We start from the raw sequence: 25,811 nt of genomic DNA on the forward strand, positions 1-25,811 counted from the left end.
TTCCATCAGTTCGAAGGGCGGAGTAACCCAAGAGGTGGAAGGTTGAGACCCAAAGGCCTTCAGGAGCACTGACTCATTCTCAGTAGGGGTAACAGACTGCCAGTCATCCCTCTGTTTCAGTATTTCCAGGATGTCTGCAAAGGAGACATCCTCCGAGGGGGACCGTGGGGGACCCTTCTGATTCCTCTAAGTCTGTGTCTGATGTCAAAGATCCATGAGGGGAATCCAAATGCCTCCTCTTGCAAAATTTCTTTCTGGGGACTTCATCAGTGGGAGTGTCTGGTGAAGTCTCAGTAGAGCATGGTTCACCCAAAGGGGTTACCTGAGGCTCTGGGTCTCGACGCTTAGTAGGGACGTGTGATGTAGAGGCAGATTGCAGCATTTTAGGGGAGGAAGAGACCTGAGGACGTGCAGGTCTTAGCAGACAATACCCTCCCTTATGGCATCGAAGGCACTGGAGTCTCGACCCAAGGAATCCACCGGTTCAGAGGAAGATGGCGGCTTCCCCGGTGCAGAGACCAAGGGCTCTGAACCAGAGGATGGAGCCAAGCTCAACTGCGCTGAACCCCAAGAGGAAGGGTTGGAACTGATGAGAGTGTGTCAGCTCCGAGACTCTCTGAACGGCACCGAAGAGATCAGGGTCAATGGAGCCGAAGTCACTGGGACAGGACTCTGTTCCGTGGGTTCCACAACCATCAGATCTTCCGCCTCCGAGGGCCTAGATAAGCTTGGCGGAGGAGTAGTCACAGGTAATGGAATGGTAGTAGGATTCGAACCCAGTTGGGATGAAGCTGAAAGTAATTTGGCCAATGCCGGGTTCTCTAAAAGCCTCTGCACCACACGGTCCACATAGATGTCTGAAAGTGTCCTAGAAGAACGGGTCAGAAGAAGCCACAGACTTGAGTATTGGAGACTTTAACACCTCTGACACCGGCTCCAGCACAGAGGATTGGCTCCGAAACATCGGTTCTGTGCACGGCTCCGATGACTTAGGAACCGGCGACCACACCTTAACAGAGGTGCTCAGAACAGAGGACCTCGGTTCTGAGGACACCCTTGAAGACTTCGACCCTTTCGAAGACTTGGAGGTCTGGTCAGTCTTATCCAAGGCTTCTTGAAATTCAAGTTTCAACAGTCCACTATTAACTTTCTTCTTCTTTCAAGTAATACTCTGCCACTAAAAGAGTGGCAGATAGAATAATCCTCCTGTAAATGCACTGGTCCTAGACAATATACACAAGACACGATTGTCCGTAATGGACGTTTTCTGCCCACAGTCTCACCTCTTGAAACCTGACTTTTGTTTCTCTTTTTGGCCCGCCACATCATCAAACAGCACACAATTATCAGATCCCTAATAATAAAACAAAATTAGAAGTTATGTACTTACCACAACGTTCCATCTGAGTAGGTGGATTCATTTGTCTGCAACCTGTGGGTTATGGATCCGATATCGGATCCGAACTGGCAAGGTTTATCCAACTATGGATCCGAGCTCCTAGCTCCTCCCCTCACTCATAATGCCCTGCTCTCCCTACATGACATCAGATCGAGTTTGCCCTGTATCAAAATACCCTAGAAATGGGTAACACATTCTATGCAGGAAACTGACAAGGCCAGGGGGATAGGAGGGCGGGATGGTTGCAGACAAATGAATCCACCTACTCAGATGGAACGTTATGGTAAGTACATAACTTCTAAATCTGAAGTAGGAGATTCATTTGTCAGCAACCTGTGGGACAGAGTCCCCAGCTACCTGAATCTTGGGCCGTCATGGAAGGATATTCCGAGCACCGGAGCCAAAGGATGCTCTACCTCTAGATGTGATATCCAGCTTGTAATGAGAAATAAAGGTATGAGATGAAGCCCAAGTGGCTGCTGAACAAATGTCATCCAGAGGAATCCTAGCTTTAAAGGCCGCTGAGGTAGAAACTGACCGGGTCGAATGGGCATGGACTCCCTCCGGTGCGGGCCTCCCAGAAGCTTGGTAAGCTAAAAGAATACACTGCGAAATCCAGCGTGACAAGGATACTTTGGAAATTGGTTTACCGAGATTGAATTTGGCAAAGGAAATGAACAATTGGTCGGATTGCCTATGACCAGCTGTCCTGTTAAGATAAAAACGAAGCTGCCTGTGAACATCCAAGGAATGCAGCTTGTACTCACCCTTGTTCTGATATTTAGGAAAGAAAACAGGGAGGTTGATGGACTGATTAATGTTTGCTTCTGAAGCTACCTTAGGAAGAAGAGAGGGATTGGTCGTGAGGTATACGCGGTCTGGATGGAAGACCAAGTAAGGCGGCTTCATGGATAAGGCTTGAAGGTCCGAAACTCTTTTGGCCGAAGTAATGGCTACTAAAAATGCAGTCTTGAGAGATAAGAATTTTAGATCTACTGTGGCCGCAGGCTCGAAGGGGGGAGCGGTCAAGGCCTGAAGAACCAAGGAAAGATCCCATGGTGGAACTGCCTGCTTGACAGGGGGTCTAAGCAGAAAGGTGCCTTTTAGGAAGATTTTACATAATTTGGCGGACATAAGAGGTCCAGAGTCATGACCAACATGATAGTGAGAAATGGCCGCAAGCTGCACTTTGACCGTGGAACTACTGGCACCATCATTAAAAAGAGTGGTAAGGAAGTCTAGCACCAAAGGAAGGGGAACTGTGTTGGGATCTAGACCCTGCCGCTCCGCCCAACTGGAGAATCGTTTCCATTTACTGCAGTAAATTTTTCTGGTAGAGGGCTTATGAGCCGCTACCAGAATGGCCTTAACGGGGGACGAGATACCGGGAGTCCTGACTAGGAGTGGAACTGGAGCAGCCAAGCAGTTAGCTTCAGGTTGTCCAGATTCGGAGTTGGTAGGTTCGATGGGTGTGATATCAGATCCGGAATGGGATCTAGAATCCAAGGTGGATTCACCGAGTGAGACCTTAGGTAAGGGAACCAGATCTGCCGAGGCCAGAATGGGGCAATGAGGATCATTCTGCACCCCAACCGAGAGGCTTTCTGAAGAACCTGGAGCATCAGAGGCAAAGGGGGTACGCGTAAAGAAGACCGGGAGGCCAAGCATGCACCAGAGCGTCTCTCGGGGAATCCCCTGGAGGAGGGATTAGAGTGAAAAAACTGTCGCACTTGGTGTTTAAGGGAGACGCAAAGAGATTGCAACAAGGAGTTCCCAACTGTGCGAAGATACGTTTCGCTACTTGAGTATTGAGAGACCATTCGTACGGGGAGAGGATGGTGCGACTGAGCTTGTCCGCAAGGATGTTGGACCGACCCGGAATATGCGTTGCGATGAGAAAGCGGTTGGTGGAGATCGCCCATTCCCACACTCTCATGGCTTCTCGACATAAAGGGTAAGACCTGGTTCCCCCCTGTTTGTTGATGTACCAGACCACTGACATGTTGTCTGACTGAATCACAATTGTTCCCAGGGGAAGAAAGGCATGAAATGCTTGCAACGCCAAGAGCACTGCCCTCATCTCCAGAACATTGATATGCAGGGAGGTCTCCGTGCCTTGGACCGTCCGGCCTGCAAAATGCCCCCCCCCCCCGAGGCAGGAGGTGTCCGTGGTCACCGTGGCGAGAGGGGGAGAAGCACAAAAGGGGCGGCCTCCGTGGAGATCCTGGGAATGGAGCCACCACAAGAGAGACCGCTTGCAAGCCTTGCTGATCGCAATGGGATGATGCAGGGGGAGAGAAAGGTATGACCACTGAACTTGGTGTCCACTGAAGGACCCGAATGTTGAACCTGGCGAGTGGAAGAAGAGAAATCGCTGCCGCCATGGACCCTAGAGGCCTCAGGACCAATTCCGCTGGAACTGAGCTGGAGTGGAGGATGGCCCGCACCTGGAGTCGCAGATTCTGAACTCTGTCGGTTGTGAGAAAGGCTCTTAACTCCCTCGTGTCTAACCTGGCACCTATAAATTCTATCAACTGAGTAGGGGCCAGGTTGGATTTTGCTATGTTTATTGTGATGCCCAGGCAGGGAGCTAGATGAAGAAAGGAGTCTCTCGCCAAGAATAGTAGATGCCTTGTTGGGGCGGTGAGAATCCAGTCGTCCAGGTATGGAAAGACCTGCACCCCCTGAAGCCTCAGGTGGGCTGCAACCACTGCTACTACTTTGGTGAACACCCTGGGGGCTGTGGTGAGACCAAAGGGAAGGACCCTGAACTGGTAGTGACTGGCTCCCAGCCGGAAGCGAAGAAACCTCCTGGAACGTCTGTCCATCAGTATATGGTAGTACGCATCCTTGAGGTCTATAGAGCACATCCAGTGATTCTCTCCCAGAAGGGGGAGGATGGATTGCAAAGTGACCATCCGGAACTTCTCCTTGGGAACTGCCAGGTTTAACAGGGACAGGGATTTCTGCTGAAGCGGCCTCCCACTGACCGGGTGGAACGTCGGGGGGGGGGGATTTTAGCGTTGGGACGTGATGAAAGGGGATCTTGTATCCTCTGGATATAATACGGAGGACCCAGCAGTCTGATGTTATGGACTCCCATGCCGCTAGGTGCTCCGAAAAACGTCCCCCGACTGCCTCCAGAGTGGAGCAGTGGGGCAACCCCTCAGGGCTGCTGCGCGGGCCGTTCAGAGAAAGGTTCTCTGGACCCGAAATTCCTGGGAGCCCCTCTGCCCCTGGGGCGGCGTCCTCCCTGTCCTCCTCTGCCACGGAAGGACTGGTTGTCCGGAGTGGGTTGGGATTGCTGCGACTTCCGGAACCACATCTTCTTCTGGCCCTTTTGGTTCCTAGAGTAGGACCTCTGGGGCACAGAGAAGCGGATTCCGACGGCAGACAGCGTCTTCCCGTCCTTCTCGCTCTGGGTCAAGGTGTCGCGAACGGTTTTGCCAAAAAGGGCAGAACCATCAAAGAGGGCGTTCGCGAAAAACACCTTGAAGGGCTCCATGAAATCGCAATGGCAGAGCCAGGCCTGGTGTCTAGTGACTAGGCCTACTCCTGCAGCTCTAGCAGCTCCCTCAGTAGCATGGGACAGCAACCGCATAGAGGTATTTGTCACGGACCGAAGAGTGGCCATACGGGTGGAGTGCAAAAGTTTGTCCTCCTCCGACATGGACTCTGGGGGGGATGCAGCGTATTCTTTGATAAGATCTAGCTGCATCCTGATAACATGTGCCAGATAGTTGAGCGCCCTCACCGAGAAGTTCGCTGAACTAAACATTCGCTTCCCCAAGCGGTCCATCATCCGAGACTCCTTGCTCGGAGGATGGACTGAGGGACTCTCATGGGCGAGTTCCCTCTTGGTGGCTGCTGCCGTCAACATGGCATCTACCGGAGGTCCCTTACTCCAGTGGGCACGGTCGGCAGGGGGGCTAAGAATTCTGTCTGGCCTTTTAGGGATTGGCTCCACGGTGTCCAGTTCCTTCCACGCCCTGGTGGTAATAAGGTCCACCAGGGGGGGTCGGCAGGAGGGGGCACCCAAGAGGTAAACGGGCCCGCTTCGAATGCCTCCAAGAACACGGACTCGTCCGAGGAAGACTTAGGGGCAGACCACCCACCTCTTATATGAAGCATTTCCATGATGTCTCCAAAGGAGACATCCTCGGGGGGTGATCTTGGGGAGCCTTCCCCTTCCTCCAAATCCGTGTCTTCAGTTAAAGACTCGGGGGAGTCTATGTGCCTCCTTTTACACGTGTGCTTGCGAGGTGCCTCCTCGGGGGGGCTGTCCAAGGAGCCCTCGCAAGCAGTGTCTTGTTCCAGTGGAACAGCTTGGGGCATTGAAGCGGGTTGTCCCAGTGGCCGGATGGCGGAAGCCTGACCCAGAGCAGATGGAGTGCGGGACGGAGCCAAAGCAAGTGCCGGGGGTCCGGAAGCCCTCAACAGAGCCCTCTCCACTACATCAAAAGCCGAAGGGGAGCCAGCCTCGAGCAAAGGATCCGACAGTCAGCTCCCCCTTGGATCCGAGGAGTGGATCGGACCCGGCGCCGAGACACTCGGATCTGAGGGACCAGTGCGCTCTGACACGGACGGCCCCGAAGGCACACCGAGTCCCCCAGATCCGAAGCTCGGAGCCAGGCTCCGAGAGGTCGGATCCGAAACACTCGAGGGCAGGGTCGGATCCGAAGTACCTAGTACTATCGGTGCCGACCCACCCCTGGCTCCGAAGCTGCCCGGCTCCGAACGCTCCGGGCCCGGGTAGCGGGTCAGAGAAGGAGCTATAAGCTTGAAAAATGGGGTCGAGCTCCCCCCCCGGGGGGGGGTAGGAGCACTCCCATCTGCATCTGGGCCTGGATGAACCTTCGCATCATCCGGTCCAGATCAGCGTCGGAGAGACTATAGGTAGACCTCGAAGAGGCTACCGAGGTAGGCCTAGAGTACCGCCTCGATAGCCTCGACGGAGATCGGGTCTCCTCCTCCTCAGGCCCCGGTGAAATGGATGGGGACCGGAGCCGAGGAGGAGAGCCAGCAGCCAAAGAGGCTGGAGGAGAAGCCCGCTTAGCCGGCGGGGCCGAAACAGAGGTCTCGGCCCGCCGCTTGTGGTGCTTCTCCCTCCGGTCCTTCTTCCTCGCTTCCCTCTCCTCCGAACCCGTAGAGGGAGTTTGAATCCCGGGAGGAGGAGCGGAAACCACTAACGGGGCAGAGGCCGAGGCCGAGTCCGGGGGCAAGAGTCCCGCCAAGACCAGCTTCGACCTCCGCTCCTTCAATGCCCTGGGGTTGAACCCTGCACAGATTGAACATCCAGAGGTGAGGTTTTCAACCCCAAGGCATCGAACGCACCGAGTGTGGCCATCAGCAGGGGATAGCTTATGGCCACACTCGGAGCATTTTGAGAAAATTGCCTTTGGGGCCTCAGACATATATATATATATATATATATATATATATATATATATATATATATATTTTTTTTAACAAGAAAAATAAAATACACTAGCACACACACCAAAGGCCCCAAAGAAACACACACTCACACAAGCTATGCGCCAGAGAGGGGAGGGTACACAAAATTAAGTTAACTTAACTCAAAAAAGTGATATATAGAAGGGGAACCTAACACTTTCACACAGTTATAGTATTTTTAAGTTATAAAAACCCTATTAAGATACTAAATAAACCACTTAGCTTTGGAGCTCGAAATCTAGGCTGTCACCATGAACGCGGCAAACTAGATCTGAGGTCATGTAGGGAGAGCAGGGCATTATGGGTGAGGGGAGGAGCTAGGAGCTCGGATCCATAGCTGGATAAACCATGCCGGTTCGGATCTGATATCGGATCCATAACCCACAGGTTGCTGACAAATGAATCTCCTACTTCAGATCGGTTCTTTCTACACCCAGAAAAACAATTTATATCTCAATATTGTATCAAATATTTATAGCAAAATGGCAAAAACACACTGACTAATATCACTAATTATAAAGGGATAGGGAAACCCAGTTGACAGAGCCCTCTTCAACTATTTAGAAGTGAAGCACAGAAGTGCCTGAACGAAAAAAAAAAAGGCCAAAGGCCCAAGAGCAACCTCTACAATAAAACTAACAGCAGAATCCACATAACACGAGGGACACAGCCCTAAAAACAAACAGGAACAGACTACTAACTGTAATAGAATACTAACTCTACGTAAAACCTTAGAAATATTTGTCAAAAGACAGAAAAAGAATTATACTGGCCCGAACTCTTTGAAGAACTTGCAATCCATTGCAGCAGCAAACTAGATCTGAGGTTAGTCATTCAGCATCATGGGATAGGGACTGTGCCTCGAGCTACTCAAAGATCTTGAACTTGGAAAGCAGCCGACTCGCAGCCAATGGATCAGCTCCGTACCACGTGTAAGAATAAACGGCGAGATTGAACAACTTCACATCAAAGATGATCAATTCCTGGCTTGGAACAGAAACAGGTAAGGTGGAATTAACCTAAATGTTATGTCTTGCTGTTAAAGTGGCCCTCCTCAAATGGTGGTGGGTCCTTTATATTTGAGAAATCCTGCAATGATGAACACTGGAAGTGTGATGTTTTCATCTGGGATGATGATGTTAATGATGATTCACAATGCATTTCTTTGCCCCCTGGAGATGCACCCTCAGCACAGTAGCCGTATAATGCAAAGTATAGAGACTAAACCTGCACAAAACATCATCTACAATGTACTACTTTCTGAAGTAAAATAAGTACAGATCACATTTAACAAGCAACACAAGTATTGCCCTCATTTACATATATGGGTCAGTTGTCTACTCACTCTAGAAATTAATTCATATTGAAAACACAAGTCGGCCTGGAGGCAGCAATAAAACAAATGAGCCCATGTTCCTGAAAAAGTTTCCTAACTGTAAAAGCTTAGTAAAATTTTAGCTAAACTCTTGCCCATTGGAGTGAAGAAAAAACTTGGTGGAGGTAGAGGTCTATTTCTAGCATAGCACAGTGGTGCAACTGGTAGCATTCTGCCTGACTGCAAGAAGTTTGCTTCTCTGGTTGGGTGCCTTCTGTGCAATGTGTGCATGCCCTCTGTATTCAGGTGGGTTTTCTCTGGATGGTCCAGTTCCCTCCCACTTTCCAAAGACATGAAACAGGTGGACTGATGCTCCAAATTGGGCAAAGGTGCGACTGCCCAGTGTGTGACAATGAAAAACAACAGAGGCAGGTACAGTCACCTGGCACTGCAAACATTAGCTCTAGATAATTGTCACTGTTGAAGTCGTACCCTGACTCGATGTGCAAAAACAAGAAAAGGGTTATGGATGGATGGCTGAACTGTAATAAACAGTGCAGCTGTACCTGAAATAAAAGGGTGGATGTGACAAGAATACCTGGGAAATTTGTCTGAAATGCCTCCTGGCGGGTGTGAAAAATGCGCCTGTGGAAACTCAACTGATTTTCTGTCCATGCAAGACAAGATGGGTTCCATATACTTAAATGCTGAAAGGTGCCGCAGAATACAGGTGCTTGATGGCTTAAAACGCTGTACCCTACACTAATGACAGCTGCTGCTGAAACATCTCTCCCTGAAGTAATATCAGAAACTCTGCATAAAAATCAACAAAAAAAGAACTATACGAAAATTAGTGCACAAGAATCAGCTACTGCACAAGCCTTTCAGAATTTGCATTAAGGACAGTATCACCCAAGCAAAAGTTCCCTCACTTCAAAGTGTGTACACTAATAGAACCATTTTGGAATTTACATTTTTGCTTAAGTGGTTAAGACCAACATGAGAATTCTATCTGAAGACACTACTGACTTGCATCTTCTACTGTTGTTTCATACTGTCAAGTACAGTATCCCCATTTAATAAGAGCACATTCTGAAAGATACAGACTTCAATTCACCATGTTACCCAATTCTTTTCTGCAGTACATGCACAATACCATGTAGATTTAAACACTTTACTTACAACATTGGCTTTCTTTTCAGCATTGGTTTGTTTTAACCAATGAAGCTGTGTCAGGGGCAATTCAACAGAAATTGCATTAGAAAGTGACAGCTTGTTGTTAATACAGGTAGCTCCTTGAAGTCTCAAGCCTAAAAAATGAAATAAATCAATCAAATAAATTAATAATTAAGATAAAATAATTAATGCAACTAATACAATGAGACACCGATGAAACACCTGTTGAAACAAAACAGTTTAAATAATTCAAGCAATTGTTTTTTCTTACTTGTCTAGAGAGCTGCCTGCAAATCATAAAACTGAGAGGAACTAACATATCAGAAGTCAAAGTACTAACCATCCGGCTTAGTTCAACACTGGTTTAATGCAAGTAAACACTACAGTACAATTCTCTTTTTTATTGGAGAGATGATTTTCTTGTGAAGTTCATCCTGTGAATGTATGTTTATTAAACTACATTTTTTTAAGTGACCCAACTGAGGAAGAAAAAACATCAACTGCATTTATCATAAGTAGGTAAATAGGTTCTTAGGTATATACTAGGCTAATGATCATCAGGGTCTTTACAAGTTTAGCCGTGCAATCCTACCGAGTTTTGTCCCACAGCTCTATGGACACTTACATCATGGGAACATGTCAGTAAAAAGACAGCGAAGGGTTACGTGGGGGGTGGAGGTGGGGATATGCTACTTGCTGTCAAGCCTCTGTCCAGAGACATGGTGGCCAGACCTGGGGCAAATCTGTGATTTCCCATCCAGTGATGGTTTCTTCTGAATAGGGTCAGGGATGAACTCTGCTTCACACAAATGGGGAGCTTATTCCACAGTGTGGGGATCGTTTGAGACAGATATCAGTCTCTCCAGCATGTTCTACTCATATCGCAGGCAAAGTTCAGGTCCTTGGATCTAGTGTTTTCTGGTGCTGCTGTTTTTCAGATGTGCAAGAGATGCATCAGAGGTGGGTCTGAGGCTGTCATATGTTGAGCATAGATCACTTCTCAGTAACCTATAAGACAAAGTACAGACACTGGGGCTTTACTGAGACCTGTGTAGGATAGGGTACACATATACCCTAGATTCTCCTGGTGAGGAACCTTTGAGGGCATTCCAACTGTATCAAGTGCCTGATCAGGTGCATGCCAAAGGGGGCATTGCACTCAATGAAGGGTCAGATAAGAGCAGTACTATAACTTCCTTGGACCTGGATCCTATACCCCTGCTTACGAGTTGGGTAACAAGAATGATTTTCTTACCATCTTGGCTACATGCTGGTTGAAGGACAGATTGTTGTCTACATGTGTTCCCCATCTTAGGGATGCTTGATCAATAGGGTAAATGGCTTGGGTGGATGATTTCCCAAGGGGCACTATAATGCATTTCTTCACACTGACTTTTAGTCTGTGGCTTTGGAACCAGTCATTTGTTTGATTTAGACCCTCTTGTAGGATGTTGCTGTGCTGTAGTGGTGTGAATCTATGATAGTGCCCAATTCACAGTCATCTGTGAACTTGTTGATCCGGAGACATATGACATTAGACTTTACTTCTGAGAAGTAGATGCAAACAGGAGCGGATCCAACATGGAGCCCTAGGGTACTTTGCTGGTGACTGGTCTCCTGATCCTGACTTCTTCAGTTCTTTCTCTGAGCCAGACAGAAATCCAGAGTTATGCAGGGATTTATGCCTAGTTCTGAAAGTTTGTCAATACCTGAATGGGATATTGTATAGAATTCCCTGGGCAAGTCGAGGCAGACAGTATACAGTTTTCCCTTCATCTGCAGCCTTGGTAACCTTCTTGAAGAAATCTACCAAGTTGTAGGCAAGACCTCCTCCCTTTACCCCCAAACACAAAAAAGAGAATCCACTCAGCCTTGCCAAAGTCCTGCGAATCCAAAGTAGGCAAAACAAGAAAAAAGAAAGCAGGACACTGCTGCTGCTCAATGAAGCTTTTAATAAAAAACTTAAAAACAAGTTAGCAGGATAATCCAAGGTAGTCAAAATGCAGAACAAGTGAAAAAGGTTGACAAAATGCAGAACAAGTGAAAAAGGTTAGCGCTTTCGGGTTACACCCTTCATCAGACATCAAACACTGCATGTACAATCTTTTTAAAAAGATACTCAACCAATGAAAACCTTGTAAGTCAATGAAACACACGCCTTCTCAGGAGTGTGGGTTTTAAAGGAGTAACGTCATTTAGACCAGGGGGTAAGTGTGCCATTAAATCTATAATCCATTTGGTTTCATCTAAAGCGGTCTGCAATCTAACATCCCCCCCCCCCGGCTATTCAATCTAATATTGACTATGACTCTAAACAAAAAACTATGTGTTGGGTGTATGCATATGTGCCTATATAAGGCATTGCTATCATCCCTATTCCTAATACTACCTAGATGCTGTAAGATTCTTACCTTAAACATGTTTGTGGTCATACCCACATAAAAACTGGGACACTTTGTGCATTCGGCCAGATAAACCACATTTGGAGTCCTACAGGTAGCCCTACCCTTAAGAACTATATTCTTCCTTGTTGTTCTGTGTAAAAAATTAACCTCTTTATTAATAAAGCTGCAGGCTTTACACATGCCACATGGAAGTGTGCCTGCCCTACTCTTAAATGGCCTGCTCTCAGAAAGACTATTCTCTTTACATAAAAGGTCACTCAAGTTCTTATTCCTTCTGTATTGAAAATAAGGTCTATTATCAATTAGCCCCTTTAGACTGGTATCACTGGTAAGGATGTTCCAGTTGTTACTAACAATTTTACGAATGTCGCTGATGTTACTCCCATATGTAAACAGCATCTTGGTGCCTCTCTGTGTGGAGGCATCCTGCACGGACACTGCGGGAGCCTGATGCTGATTCTTATTAAGCCAAGGTCTAAATTTGGTCTGTCTGTAAGACTTACTATTATCTATAACACTCCTTACCATGTTCTTCCCATAGCCTCTCTGCTCAAAATGACCCGTTAGATTCACTAACTCTTGTTCAAATTGCGTGTCATCCGTGTTGATCCGGGAGGCACGACTCACTTGTCCTCTAACAATATTTGGAAAAATATGGCGAGGATGCATGCTGTCATAGGACAGCAAGGTATTTTCAACAGTCTTTCTTGTGTAGGCTGGATGAAAAGCCTGCCTGTTGTTGTGTGACCCTCACATCTAAGAAATCTATACAATGATAAGAAGTATTGGCACTGAACTTAAGAAAGGTGGTGGTAGTGTGTAGATATGACAAAAACATATTGAAAGTATCATATTCTCCATTCCAAAGAATAAAAATATCATCTACAAATCTTACATACATTAAAATGTAATCCTTCCAAGTATCATTTCCCAAAACATTCATCATTTCCCATTTTGAGAGGACCAAGTTCGCATAGGTATTGGCACAGGGTGTGCCCATGGCTACACCCTGTGCTTGCCTATACGTGGAGCCAGCTCCCAGAAAAACGTTGTTATCCAACACTAACGTTAACAAATCCTTAATAAGTTCTATTTTATTCTCAATGACTCCCAAACCTGTCAAGAGTTCTATTATAGAATTAATGCCATAATCATTATTAATCACGGTAAAAAGACTGTTGATGTCCAGTGTAACCATAAGAACATTATCAATATTAGCAGGTTTAATAACATTCCCCAAAATCTGTAGAAAGTGCCCTGTATCTATCAGGATATTTTCCATTTGTTTTATGTATGGTTTTAATAAAAAGTCTACCCATATGGAGACATTTTCAGTTACCCACCCCCTGCCCGAAACAATCGGCCTAAGGGGTGGGTCATTCAAACATTTATGCAGTTTGGGTATGGCCTTAAATATAGGAATTATTGGTTTCTCAATCAATAGAAACTGATATGTCTCCTCTGTGATACTTAAGTTGTTCCTCAGGGTAGTTAACTTCATGTGCACTTTGTCAACAATGTGCTTTACAGATACTGGATTAATCTCCATGTAAGCCACATCATCATGTAACAAATGTTTTATCTTGTCATTATACCATATGGCATCCATTAAAACAATAGCTCCCCCCTTGTCCGCCTTTTTTATTGTTATGGACTCATTATTAGCTAATTCCTTCAGAGCTCTAGCCTGCTCTGTGGTTAAATTATAATATTTAGAAAAAAGACCTTCAGTATAATATTTAGCCATATCTTTCTCACAAGCACTCAAAAAGAGGTGTAAAGTAGGTGAAAGCTGTGGTATAAAACCGCTTGCTTTCTTAGGTACGTTGCAATTAGATATGTCATTTCCAAACATACTCTTCAACATCAAATTTCTACAAGATAACATAATGTCAGTGACTACCTCATTGTGCATGCAAGGATTGCTAGGCACAAAAGTTAGTCCCTTGTTCAAGACGAACAATTCGTCCATGGTTAAATTGTGTGAAGATAGATTATAAACAATGTTATGATGGAAGCCAGGAGTCATTGGAGAGTCCTTCTCCTCTTCCCAGCCTCTCTGTCGTCGCTCTGTGTTCTTCTCCCGACCCCTCTCTTCTTGACAGGGGCCGGTAAAAGTTCCATTCCATTCCATTCTGGCCGAATGCACAAAGTGTCCCAGTTTTTATGTGGGTATGACCACAAACATGTTTAAGGTAAGAATCTTACAGCATCTAGGTAGTATTAGGAATAGGGATGATAGCAATGCCTTATATAGGCACATATGCATACACCCAACACATAGTTTTTTGTTTAGAGTCATAGTCAATATTAGATTGAATAGCCGGGGGGGGATGTTAGATTGCAGACCGCTTTAGATGAAACCAAATGGATTATAGATTTAATGGCACACTTACCCCCTGGTCTAAATGACGTTATTCCTTTAAAACCCACACTCCTGAGAAGGCGTGTGTTTCATTGACTTACAAGGTTTTCATTGGTTGAGTATCTTTTTAAAAAGATTGTACATGCAGTGTTTGATGTCTGATGAAGGGTGTAACCCGAAAGCGCTAACCTTTTTCACTTGTTCTGCATTTTGTCAACCTTTTTCACTTGTTCTGCATTTTGACTACCTTGGATTATCCTGCTAACTTGTTTTTAAGTTTTTTATTAAAAGCTTCATTGAGCAGCAGCAGTGTCCTGCTTTCTTTTTTCTTGTTTTGCCTACTTTGGATTCGCAGGACTTTGGCAAGGCTGAGTGGATTCTCTTTTTTGTTTGGTGCTGTTTTGTTCTACAAGCCATGCATGCTGCTGACACTTTGGGTGAGTTGAACAACCCCCATGTTGGAACTTTTGCTCCTGGACCGACGAATGGTGGTTGGTCCAAGAAGCTTCTTACACCTTCTTTAAACCCGCTTCTAAATTTGGGTTTTGATGTTGTTAAAAATAGAAATGAGAGTAATGATATGCCTGCACCAGTTGACAAGACCTTTGAGGACTTGCTGAAAGACTTAAGCTTTAAAATGAATAAATTACAACGTTTGCAGTGGCAAAAATTCCATTTCGAAGCCTGTCTTGAATATGGTATCGTACCCAGAGGCATGAGGGTCATGTGTATGCCGGCACAAGGAGATCGTTTCCCTGAATTGCTGGCTAAATGGCAGGCACTAAATATTGACACCAGTTATAAGTATATGGAACTACTAATTAGCTTTTTTGCACCAGAAATGGTAAGGTTAAATGAGGAGGTGCAGCTCCTCCTGTGTAGATTAGAGAATGACTTTTCTGACAACAGAAGTAAGCAACGCCTACAACAAGCATGCGGAGCACTTCATGATAATGCCGAGAAACTACGCCTCGACAAGATGAGCAAAATCAAGAGGGACCATGAGGATTTCTCTAAAGGAAACATCTTTGTTTGGCCCAGAAACCCACGGTATCAGAGGGATTCCAGGACACATGATGAACGGCTGACAGAGGCGCGCACCTCCACAGGTTTTACTGGGCATCAAAGGGATTCCAGAGAATGTGTTGGGTTGCCGGTGGAAGCACGTACCGCAGTAGGACGTATGGAGCCTGCTTGCGTCGTCAATGGACGACGCAACACTACTGTTGACACAGTCGATCTGCCCTCACCTTCCATTCACCATACACAGGGAGGCGATACGGACACAGGGAACATTGAAACCACCAGTGCCGGTTTGCGCTGTTCTGGGGAGCAGCGCAGGACTGAAGCGGATGCTTCCTCCTTACCGGCTGGGAATGATGTCATGTCGACTGCCCCACAGGACATGGAAGAGATGAATACAGGGACTGGAGCACGGCCTAAGGCACCACAGGGACGAAAGCGTTTTTTGGAACTTTTACCGGCCCCTGTCAAGAAGAGAGGGGTCGGGAGAAGAACACAGAGCGACGACAGAGAGGCTGGGAAGAGGAGAAGGACTCTCCAATGACTCCTGGCTTCCATCATAACATTGTTTATAATCTATCTTCACACAATTTAACCATGGACGAATTGTTCGTCTTGAACAAGGGACTAACTTTTGTGCCTAGCAATCCTTGCATGCACAATGAGGTAATCACTGACATTATGTTATCTTGTAGAAATTTGATGTTGAAGAGTATGTTTGGAAATGACATATCTAATTGCAACGTACCTAAGAAAGCAAGCGGTTTTATACCACAGCTTTCACCTACTTTACACCTCTTTTTGAGTGCTTGTGAGAAAGATATGGCTAAATATTATACCGAAGGTCTTTTTTCTAAATATTATAATTTAACCACAGAGCAGGCTAGAGCTCTGAAGGAATTAGCTAATAATGAGTCCATAACAATAAAAAAGGCGGACAAGGGGGGAGCTATTGTTTTAATGGATGCCATATGGTACAATGACAAGATAAAACATTTGTTACATGATGATGTGGCTTACATGGAGATTAATCCAGTATCTGTAAAGCACATTGTTGACAAAGTGCACATGAAGTTAACTACCCTGAGGAACAACTTAAGTATCACAGAGGAGACATATCAGTTTCTATTGATTGAGAAACCAATAATTCCTATATTTAAGGCCATACCCAAACTGCATAAATGTTTGAATGACCCACCCCTTAGGCCGATTGTTTCGGGCAGGGGGTGGGTAACTGAAAATGTCTCCATATGGGTAGACTTTTTATTAAAACCATACATAAAACAAATGGAAAATATCCTGATAGATACAGGGCACTTTCTACAGATTTTGGGGAATGTTATTAAACCTGCTAATATTGATAATGTTCTTATGGTTACACTGGACATCAACAGTCTTTTTACCATGATTAATAATGATTATGGCATTAATTCTATAATAGAACTCTTGACAGGTTTGGGAGTCATTGAGAATAAAATAGAACTTATTAAGGATTTGTTAACGTTAGTGTTGGATAACGTTTTTCTGGGAGCTGGCTCCACGTATAGGCAAGCACAGGGTGTAGCCATGGGCACACCCTGTGCCAATACCTATGCGAACTTGGTCCTCTCAAAATGGGAAATGATGAATGTTTTGGGAAATGATACTTGGAAGGATTACATTTTAATGTATGTAAGATTTGTAGATGATATTTTTATTCTTTGGAATGGAGAATATGATACTTTCAATATGTTTTTGTCATATCTACACACTACCACCACCTTTCTTAAGTTCAGTGCCAATACTTCTTATCATTGTATAGATTTCTTAGATGTGAGGGTCACACAACAACAGGCAGGCTTTTCATCCAGCCTACACAAGAAAGACTGTTGGAAAAATACCTTGCTGTCCTACGACAGCATGCATCCTCGCCATATTTTTCCAAATATTGTTAGAGGACAAGTGAGTCGTGCCTCCCGGATCAACACGGATGACACGCAATTTGAACAAGAGTTAGTGAATCTAACGGGTCATTTTGAGCAGAGAGGCTATGGGAAGAACATGGTAAGGAGTGTTATAGATAATAGTAAGTCTTATAGACAGACCAAATTTAGACCTTGGCTTAATAAGAATCAGCATCAGGCTCCCGCAGTGTCCATGCAGGATGCCTCCACACAGAGAGGCACCAAGATGCTGTTTACATATGGGAGTAACATCAGCGACATTCGTAAAATTGTTAGTAACAACTGGAACATCCTTACCAGTGATACCAGTCTAAAGGGGCTAATTGATAATAGACCTTATTTTCAATACAGAAGGAATAAGAACTTGAGTGACCTTTTATGTAAAGAGAATAGTCTTTCTGAGAGCAGGCCATTTAAGAGTAGGGCAGGCACACTTCCATGTGGTACGTGTAAAGCCTGCAGCTTTATTAATAAAGAGGTTAATTTTTTACACAGAACAACAAGGAAGAATATAGTTCTTAAGGGTAGGGCTACCTGTAGGACTCCAAATGTGGTTTATCTGGCCGAATGCACAAAGTGTCCCAGTTTTTTTTTATGTGGGTATGACCACAAACATGTTTAAGATAAGAATCTTACAGCATCTAGGTAGTATTAGGAATAGGGATGATAGCAATGCCTTATATATAGGCACATATGCATACACCCAACACATAGTTTTTTGTTTAGAGTCATAGTCAATATTAGATTGAATAGCCGGGGGGGGGGGATGTTAGATTGCAGACCGCTTTAGATGAAACCAAATGGATTATAGATTTAATGGCACACTTACCCCCTGGTCTAAATGACGTTACTCCTTTAAAACCCACACTCCTGAGAAGGCGTGTGTTTCATTGACTTACAAGGTTTTCATTGGTTGAGTATCTTTTTAAAAAGATTGTACATGCAGTGTTTGATGTCTGATGAAGGGTGTAACCCGAAAGCGCTAACCTTTTTCACTTGTTCTGCATTTTGTCAACCTTTTTCACTTGTTCTGCATTTTGACTACCTTGGATTATCCTGCTAACTTGTTTTTAAGTTTTTTATTAAAAGCTTCATTGAGCAGCAGCAGTGTCCTGCTTTCTTTTTTCTTGTTTTACCCCCAAACACCTTTACTGAATTATCCCTTGTGACACAGGCAAATTTATAGTCATATAAAAGTAATCAAACTATATTAACAAACATTATACTTTTACATATATTTCTATACATCACATAACCTAAGCAATATTACATAAATTACTCAATTCCTGTTCACTTTTTTTTAAACAAGAAATATCTTTATTAAACCATCACTTAACTACATAGACAATCATACATTTATAGAAATGAAAACAAACCAAACTGACACAATCCTAATCACAAGCATTTTATATCACAAACCATACTGACACACACTCGGTTGCAAACATTATACATCACTTATAATGTACCCAATTCTCTCTCATTCAAACATTACATAGCTCATTTAAGTCCTGCCGCCTTTCAGATCTCATTCCTCCCTTGTGTGTACTGTTCCCACAATTCCCATTTTTCCTATGTAGTTTCCTCCTACCCTTTTCTAAAGATCTCAGTTACAGTTTTTTTTCTGTTACTATAGTCACTACTTCCAGTACAGCTGGTTTAGATTTTGATTTCCATTTTCTAGTAATTTTTTTTTTTTGGGAGCCACCATTATTAGACACAGCAAGGCCTTACCATGTATAGGCAATTCTGATTCTATATCACAGCTCAGAAAAATAACCTCCCTCGTCAGACCAGTTTGCCCACCCCGCATCTCAGACAGTGCATTCCTCAGCGAATCCTTAAAATCTTCCAATTCACTGCACTCCCAGAAAATATGTTCCCAATTACCTCTTTTACCCCCTCACACCTCCAACACCTACTGTCTACCTGAGGAAAAATTCTCTGGAGTCTACTTGGGGTATAAAAACATATTTGTTGCATATTTGGGAGACATACATACATCTTCCCAGTTTCTTTGTGAACTGCTTAACCAATCTCTCTTCCCAATCCTTTCTAACCTCCTCTGATTCTTACAGTTATCATGCAATACTTTATATGCTGTACTAATTATTCCTTTCTTAATGGCAGCTTCTGTTCTAGAGACTATTAAAAACTCTACCAGTGCTGGTCTTTCATTTACAACCCGCCTATTTCTTTCTTTTTGCTTATATTCTGATATTAATCCCTGATAGGGAAGGCAATCACTAACCTGCAGTCCAAATAAATTCATGGCATCTTCCCATTTTATGTCTAGTTACTTGCTGCCAACATCTTGGTTCCTTTGCCATTTTTTTCCAATAAATTCCAGCCCCCTCTTGTCTACTGTCTGTATCCCTAATTGCAGTCATCCCTATCAGCAGAATCTTTCTCCATGCCCGTGCTGATTTAGTTCTTAGAATACTTTTTGCTACTTTATGGACATACTCTGCAGGATTATTGCTATTCTCCTTAAAGGCCTGCATCCAAACGTCCAATCTCTCCTTGTTTCTTGAGATTCCCTCATGTTTCATCATCATCCCTTTCCACTTTGAAATACAGTTTTCTGTTTATGCTATGTACACGAGTCTTCACTGTGCAGCTCTGAAATACTCATTCAAATTGGGTAATCCCAATTTGCCCTGCTCTACTGGAAGAATCAGCTTATCCCACTTGGCTCTTGCTGTCTTCCCCTCCCAGATAAAGTTTTTCAGCTCTTTATTAATTACTACCCACAACTTTTCTTCTAGTTGATAAAAAAATATGGCTGACCTGTGTATAAGACTGAAGGGACTAAAAACATTTTAACTGCTTGTATCTTACTATCCATATCCATATAACAGAGCTTCCACTTTCTCGGTTTCTGTATTACCTTTGTTTGGTCTTTTGTCACACTGGAATCATTTTAATCCATATCCTAAACACTTAATTTTATCATGTCCCCATAAATATAGATATTGGTGAAGACATTTGTGTGTGGGTAAATAACTTACAGCTATTGCCTCTGTTTTAGCTTAATTTTGTATCCCGAAAAGATATGAAGCTGTCTTAAAATGTTCCACAAAACTGAAATTTCCTTTTATGGTTTTGTCAGGTATAAAATATCTGCAAATACAGCCAGCTTTTCTTCTGGACTACCATACCAATTATAGCCTAGAATTTATGAGTCCCTTTTTTTCTTTGCCAGTGGTTCTAAATGCAATGCAAATAAACGGAAAAAGAGGACACCCCTGCCTGGTTCCACTGCTCATGGAGAAATCATCAGAGAGGAGCCTACCCACTTTAATTTTCACCTCCAATCCCTCATATAGTCTTAATCAACCTTATTTGTTCAGGAAATGCAAATGCTTCCATTGCCCTGCTCAAAGTGCCAGCTGACTCTGTCAAATGTTTTCTCTGCATCAAGACCCACCAACAACAGTCATACTTTCTTACATTCTCCTTCCCTCTGGATCATCAGTATTCTGTTAATGTGGTCAAATGTTTGCCTCCCATCCACAAAGCCACACTGATCCATACTGTCAATTTTGGCATCACTTTTGCAATTCTTTTAGCCATGGGTTAGTATTGAAATGGGCCTGTATGAAGCTGGATCTGATATGACTTTTACCCTCTTTGGGTATTACAGCCACCACCGCTTTCTTCCAGGATGCTGGTAGAAACAGTTTTATATCACTTTTTTCCCTCTCAGCTTCCAAACTTCCATAGGAATACCATCTATTCCTGGGGAATTTCCTGTGGATTGATTATACATCACCATTTTTATCTCATCTCCTCCTACCTTGTTATTATTTGAGCCTCATCTATCTCTAACCTTGGCACATTTAATTCTTCCATAAATATTTCCATTTGCACCTTTTCTTAATTTGCATATTTCTCTGCTTTATACAGACTTTCATAAAATTTCTGAAATATTTCTAGTACCTCTACAGGATCGTCTTCCTTGTTATAAGCTTTTCGGCAGCCCTTTCTACTTTTTGTTGCCAGAGCTGTTCCGCTAGAAGTTTTTGTGCTGTAGAGTTATCAAAAAATTGCTGCTTAACAGCAATCTTTCTAAACTCATGCATATTATTCACGGTAATCCCTTATTTCCTGTTTAACATTCTGCAGTTGCTCTTCCTCTTGTTTTGAGAGATTAGCCCTATTCTGCAATACTTTAACATTTGTCAGTCCTGCTAAATAAGTCTAGTTACTTAGAAATCTCTCCTTTTTTCTCCACCCAATTTTTAAACTCCCCTTTCATTTTATTCCAGTCTCTAGCTGTATTTTCAGAAGAAATTTCTATCTTCTCTAAAAGTTCCTTAATTTCCACTACCCAAATCCTTGAATTCATCTGTTTTCAAATAGGTGGGAAAGTGCCAGTGTCTCATTTTTATTTCATTACCCTGTGTTTTTACTTTAGTTATCACTGGCGCAAGATCTGAAATGGTTATTGGGTGCTTATCAAGACTTTCAATTAAATGAACATGTTCCTGTGAAATGTAAATTCTGTCTAGCCTAGTCTAGTTTTTGTATCTTGGGGGATAATATGTAAATACACCCCAAACTCCTAGTACTGAATTTACAACTTCCATGCCAAATACTTTCATAAATTTCATCAAAAATCTACCGTCTTTTGTTATATTTCCCCTTCTGAGTCCTCCGACTCATCTTCACTGCTGCAAATCAAATTCCAGTCCCCACCTAAAAGCAATGTTCCATGCCGAAAGGTGATCACTTGTCCCAGAACTTTCTTAAGCTCCATTATAGCAGTTTTAGGTGGAATATAAATACAAGCTAGTATAATCCTCCTCCCTTGTCAATAGCCCCTTAGTACTACAAATCTGCCATTTTCATTTTTTTATCCTCTTGCTATTAATATAAGTGATCCTCTTTAACTATATCCCAGGTATTCTGCTAAATAACCATCCTGAAAGGCTTTATCAAATTCACAAGTTCAGATCTTTCCAAATATGTCTCCTGTAGCATAGCTATTTGCACTCTACATTTAAAATAGTTCACTACTCTTTCTTTTTTGTATTTATCTGTGAGACCACTGACATTTTAAGCCATTACAGAAAGCATTACTGTGGTAAAAAGTGATTATTCTCACCTTTTTGTGAGAAACAGCTTTAAGTGTCTGGTTCCTGCTTTTGTATTACATGCATACACCTTCTGTCAGGTTGATATTTTATAAGAGTTATTTCTTGTCATATCCATTTCAGCCTATGTCACATCTTAGACAATGTTTTATTTTATTGAAAGAACCCAAACAAAAAACAAACCAACCCCAATACTTTCTAAAACCTGTTATTACTAACATACAAAACTACTTACATCTTCAAATACTGAAGTTTTATCCTCCTAATAGGAACAAGTGTCCCAAACAGACAGCCACATTCACAGACTTGGGTTAACCTAAAAGAAAGCTCAGCCATGCTAAGACTCATGGTACAGCCTGGGCTTCTAAGTGCTATCTGTTTTTCTCTAATTTTTTTACAGCTTTCTTAGTTGAGAAAACACTTGAATGCTCCGAGCCATTTCTCTATCAAATTGTCTCCATGGAGACATGAAAACCAGATACAAAGTTGCTAACAAAAGCAAACATTTGCTAGAAAAAAATAATATTCAATGTTCTTTTTATTTTCTTGTTACTAGATCAAGCTAAGGGCCTTAATCTAGTCATTCCTCTCTGCAAGATTGAGAAAAATTAGATACATTTTTCTTCTGTCATGCTCTTTTGACCAGACTTTTTTTGTTTTACACTGCAGTGCCAACATTTCTTAAAACTGAGCAAGAAGAAAGAGAAGGGAGAAAAAAAACAGGAGCACCTGTTTACATTAGTATCCCCATTACAGTTAAAAATAACCGAGAAAACGTTACGTATAGCATGCAAAGAAAATCATGCACTATAATATTACTATCAAGAAAAAACATTTGTTTTACTTAGTTAACTTTCTCCCTCCTCTTCCCTTCTCCCAAGTATTTTTCGGAATATTAATATTTTCTTGTTCTTTCATGTTTCACAAATATAACTATTGCTTTGTAATCCCATGTTAGTCAATTTCCAAGTTACTGGTTTTATTCATGTTCATCCCCATATCGCAAATCCTGTCTTTGCTTAATTTCCAATGTACTCTTGATTCTTCTAGTCAACTGTTGTACTTTTTTCCTTCCCTTAATTTTTCTGTTCAAACACTGTGAAAGGTCATCACTGGTGCAGTCTCTCTGTGGTCTTTATTACCAGAAGATCAGGAAGCAATCTCCTGTTTCACAGCTCACTTTTTGTTGGATAAACATTTGTATTTTCTCCTTAGCGTGTATTGCATCAAAAAAGTTTGTCCCTTTAGGAAAAGATATTTTGAAGATAGCTGGGTGCAGCAGTTTGAATCTCATCCCTGAACAGTGGAATAAATTTACTCCTCCACTGCATGGTGTACAGTGAGTAATTAAGCTCCACAAACACTATGCTGTCTCCCACTTTTAGTACTTAGTCCTACTGCCACAGTTTTGTCAGAATCAACTCCTTCTGCTAGTAGGATTGCTTTATTACTATTACATTTCTAGGTTGCTTTCTCATAGCCAGGTCTGGAGCATACGCATGATGTGCCCCATCAATTAACAGTTCCTGCTGTGTAATGCCAGTCTGGTTGCTTTTTTGTGCTTTCATAAAGTTAATACAGTCTGTTCCTTTCAGCTTCTCTGGTACACGCAGAAATTCTCACTTTTTCCCTATGTGCTCTATCCTCTAATTCTACTTTTTTTTTTTAAACATCTCTTCTTGAGCAGTCTCATATTCAGGCAGCCTCTTCATTTCAACCTCTATTTGCAGTTTTAATACCTCATCTGAATACCTGTTTAAAGCTTCTTCCATTTTCCAGCCTTTTGTGATTTGAGTTGTTATACTACATCAGTGTTTCAATTATTTTAATCAGGTCTGTCTGCAGTTGTCTTATGTTTTCCTCCAGGTTACTGGAAGTCATGTCTGGAGCTTGCACTGCTTTCTGCTGAATAGCTGCAGTACTCTTCCTAATCAGCGTTTTTTCTTCACTTTTTGTAGCAGATTCTCTTTCAGGTCTTCTGTATTTTTTTCTTGGCATCCAGGTAGAACACTTACTGTACTAAAAATTCACCCAGAAATATACGCCCACTGGCTTTCTCTTCTGAGTTTCTGTTTTCACATTGGGAGAACTAGAATTAAGCTGTTACTTAATATACAGCCATCTTGGAAGTCCCTGAAGGTGCCCCTTTGACCAGGAAGGGACTTGGAATGCTTGGAGCTGGAGAAGCTATCTTGATTGGTTTGGGTGCCGAAGGCAATTGGCTCTGAGACATCAGGGACTACGTTGGTGCTGGGGTTGGTAGGAAAGCTGAAAGTCAGGGGACCTTTGGATCCAATGAACCCAAGGAAGGAGATCCAAAGGTGGAGGCTGAGGAAAACTGCTTATGCTCACTTTTTACCTGCTTACAGTCTCATGCATGGGATTTCCTGTACCCAGTCTAGGGAGCCAGAAGAGAAGCTGATCTAGGAAGAAGAGGAGGAGAAGCAGAGGAGACAGAGGTTAGAAGTCCTTTCAAAACAAGCTTTGGTTCTACACTCACTAATAGCTCAAGAGCCAAAGCTCTCATAACTGAAGCATCCCAAATCCAAATGCCCACAAAGATGCACATTTTAAAGAGGACAATTTATGCCTGCAGGACAGACACTTTTTTAAAACCCTTATTCATCTAAAGCCCTGACAACTACACCACAAAAGATGCAACAAATGGATGAACATGGCTGGAATGGAAAGGGTGACAAGCTACACTATCTACCTAGCACTCGAACTAGGAACACTACCAGAACAACACGAATGACTTGCAGGGGTAAGGTCAGCCACAAATACTGCACTAACTGTTCAAATATGAAAACGTCACACACTGCCAAAGACCAAGGTGCTTACAAGAATGGTGGCAAACTAGACCTGAGGAGTTCATGGAGGAATGGGGAGTTATGGGCATGGGAGGCAGCGCCAAACAGGCTAGACATTCAAATTGGCCTGTATCAAATCTGAGCTAGTTCCCATAGGTCTGATTGTGCAGACAATACTGGATTCCTTCAGTTTGGAAAGAACACGAAGAAAGGGAAAAGCCGGATTCAGAGTTACTAAAAATCATCAACCACAATGCCTTTTTTATGCAATGCCAAACTGATAAACCTCCCAACTTAAATGAACCTGTGAAGTAGTATCTGAAGATGGTACTGCTCAATGCTAGAAGTCTTAACAACAAACTTCACTCTCTGCAGAGTGTAGTCATCTGTACAATACTGGAGACGTGGTTTAGTGTCACAGAAAGTACCCCAGCAATGCAAAGTTACAATGCCTGTCACACCTTTAGACCAGCTACTGCACAGGAGGGAATTAAAAGTGGAAGAGTTGCAATCTATATTAAAAACAAACTCACATCCAGGCTAGTTACAGCGTATGACCCACTGGAACTCATTCATATGTAGCTCACCATAAATAGGGTCTCACTTCATATACTTGTAACCTACAGGTCCCCCTATGTCACAGGAAAACCATACTACCTATTTCAATGTACTGCTGTTCCTCAACAATCAACCCAATATGATATTCATGGGAGATTTCACCTACCCCTCTAAAGACTGGGAATCCTTCACCATTTCTAATACACAAGTCCAGCAATTCCTAAACGTTAATACCAACATCCTGGAACAGTTGGTCCATTC

The 25,811-nt window shown here is 43.2% G+C and overlaps 1 protein-coding gene across 1 annotated transcript in view; it reads right to left on the bottom strand.

Annotated features, from left to right (window-relative positions):
* DYNC1H1 (dynein cytoplasmic 1 heavy chain 1) overlaps window positions 1–25,811 on the bottom strand; it is a 3,754,902-nt gene that overhangs the window by 117,772 nt on the left and 3,611,319 nt on the right. The window contains exon 89 of the mRNA XM_044073590.1: window positions 9,354–9,481. Coding sequence (XP_043929525.1) covers window positions 9,354–9,481 — 128 coding nt within the window. The remainder of the gene's footprint in view (window positions 1–9,353; window positions 9,482–25,811) is intronic.

This window comes from Protopterus annectens, chromosome 6.part0, assembly GCF_019279795.1.
Source record: "Protopterus annectens isolate FY-2018-M chromosome 6.part0, PAN1.0, whole genome shotgun sequence".
Classification (NCBI taxonomy): Eukaryota; Metazoa; Chordata; order Ceratodontiformes; family Protopteridae; genus Protopterus; species Protopterus annectens.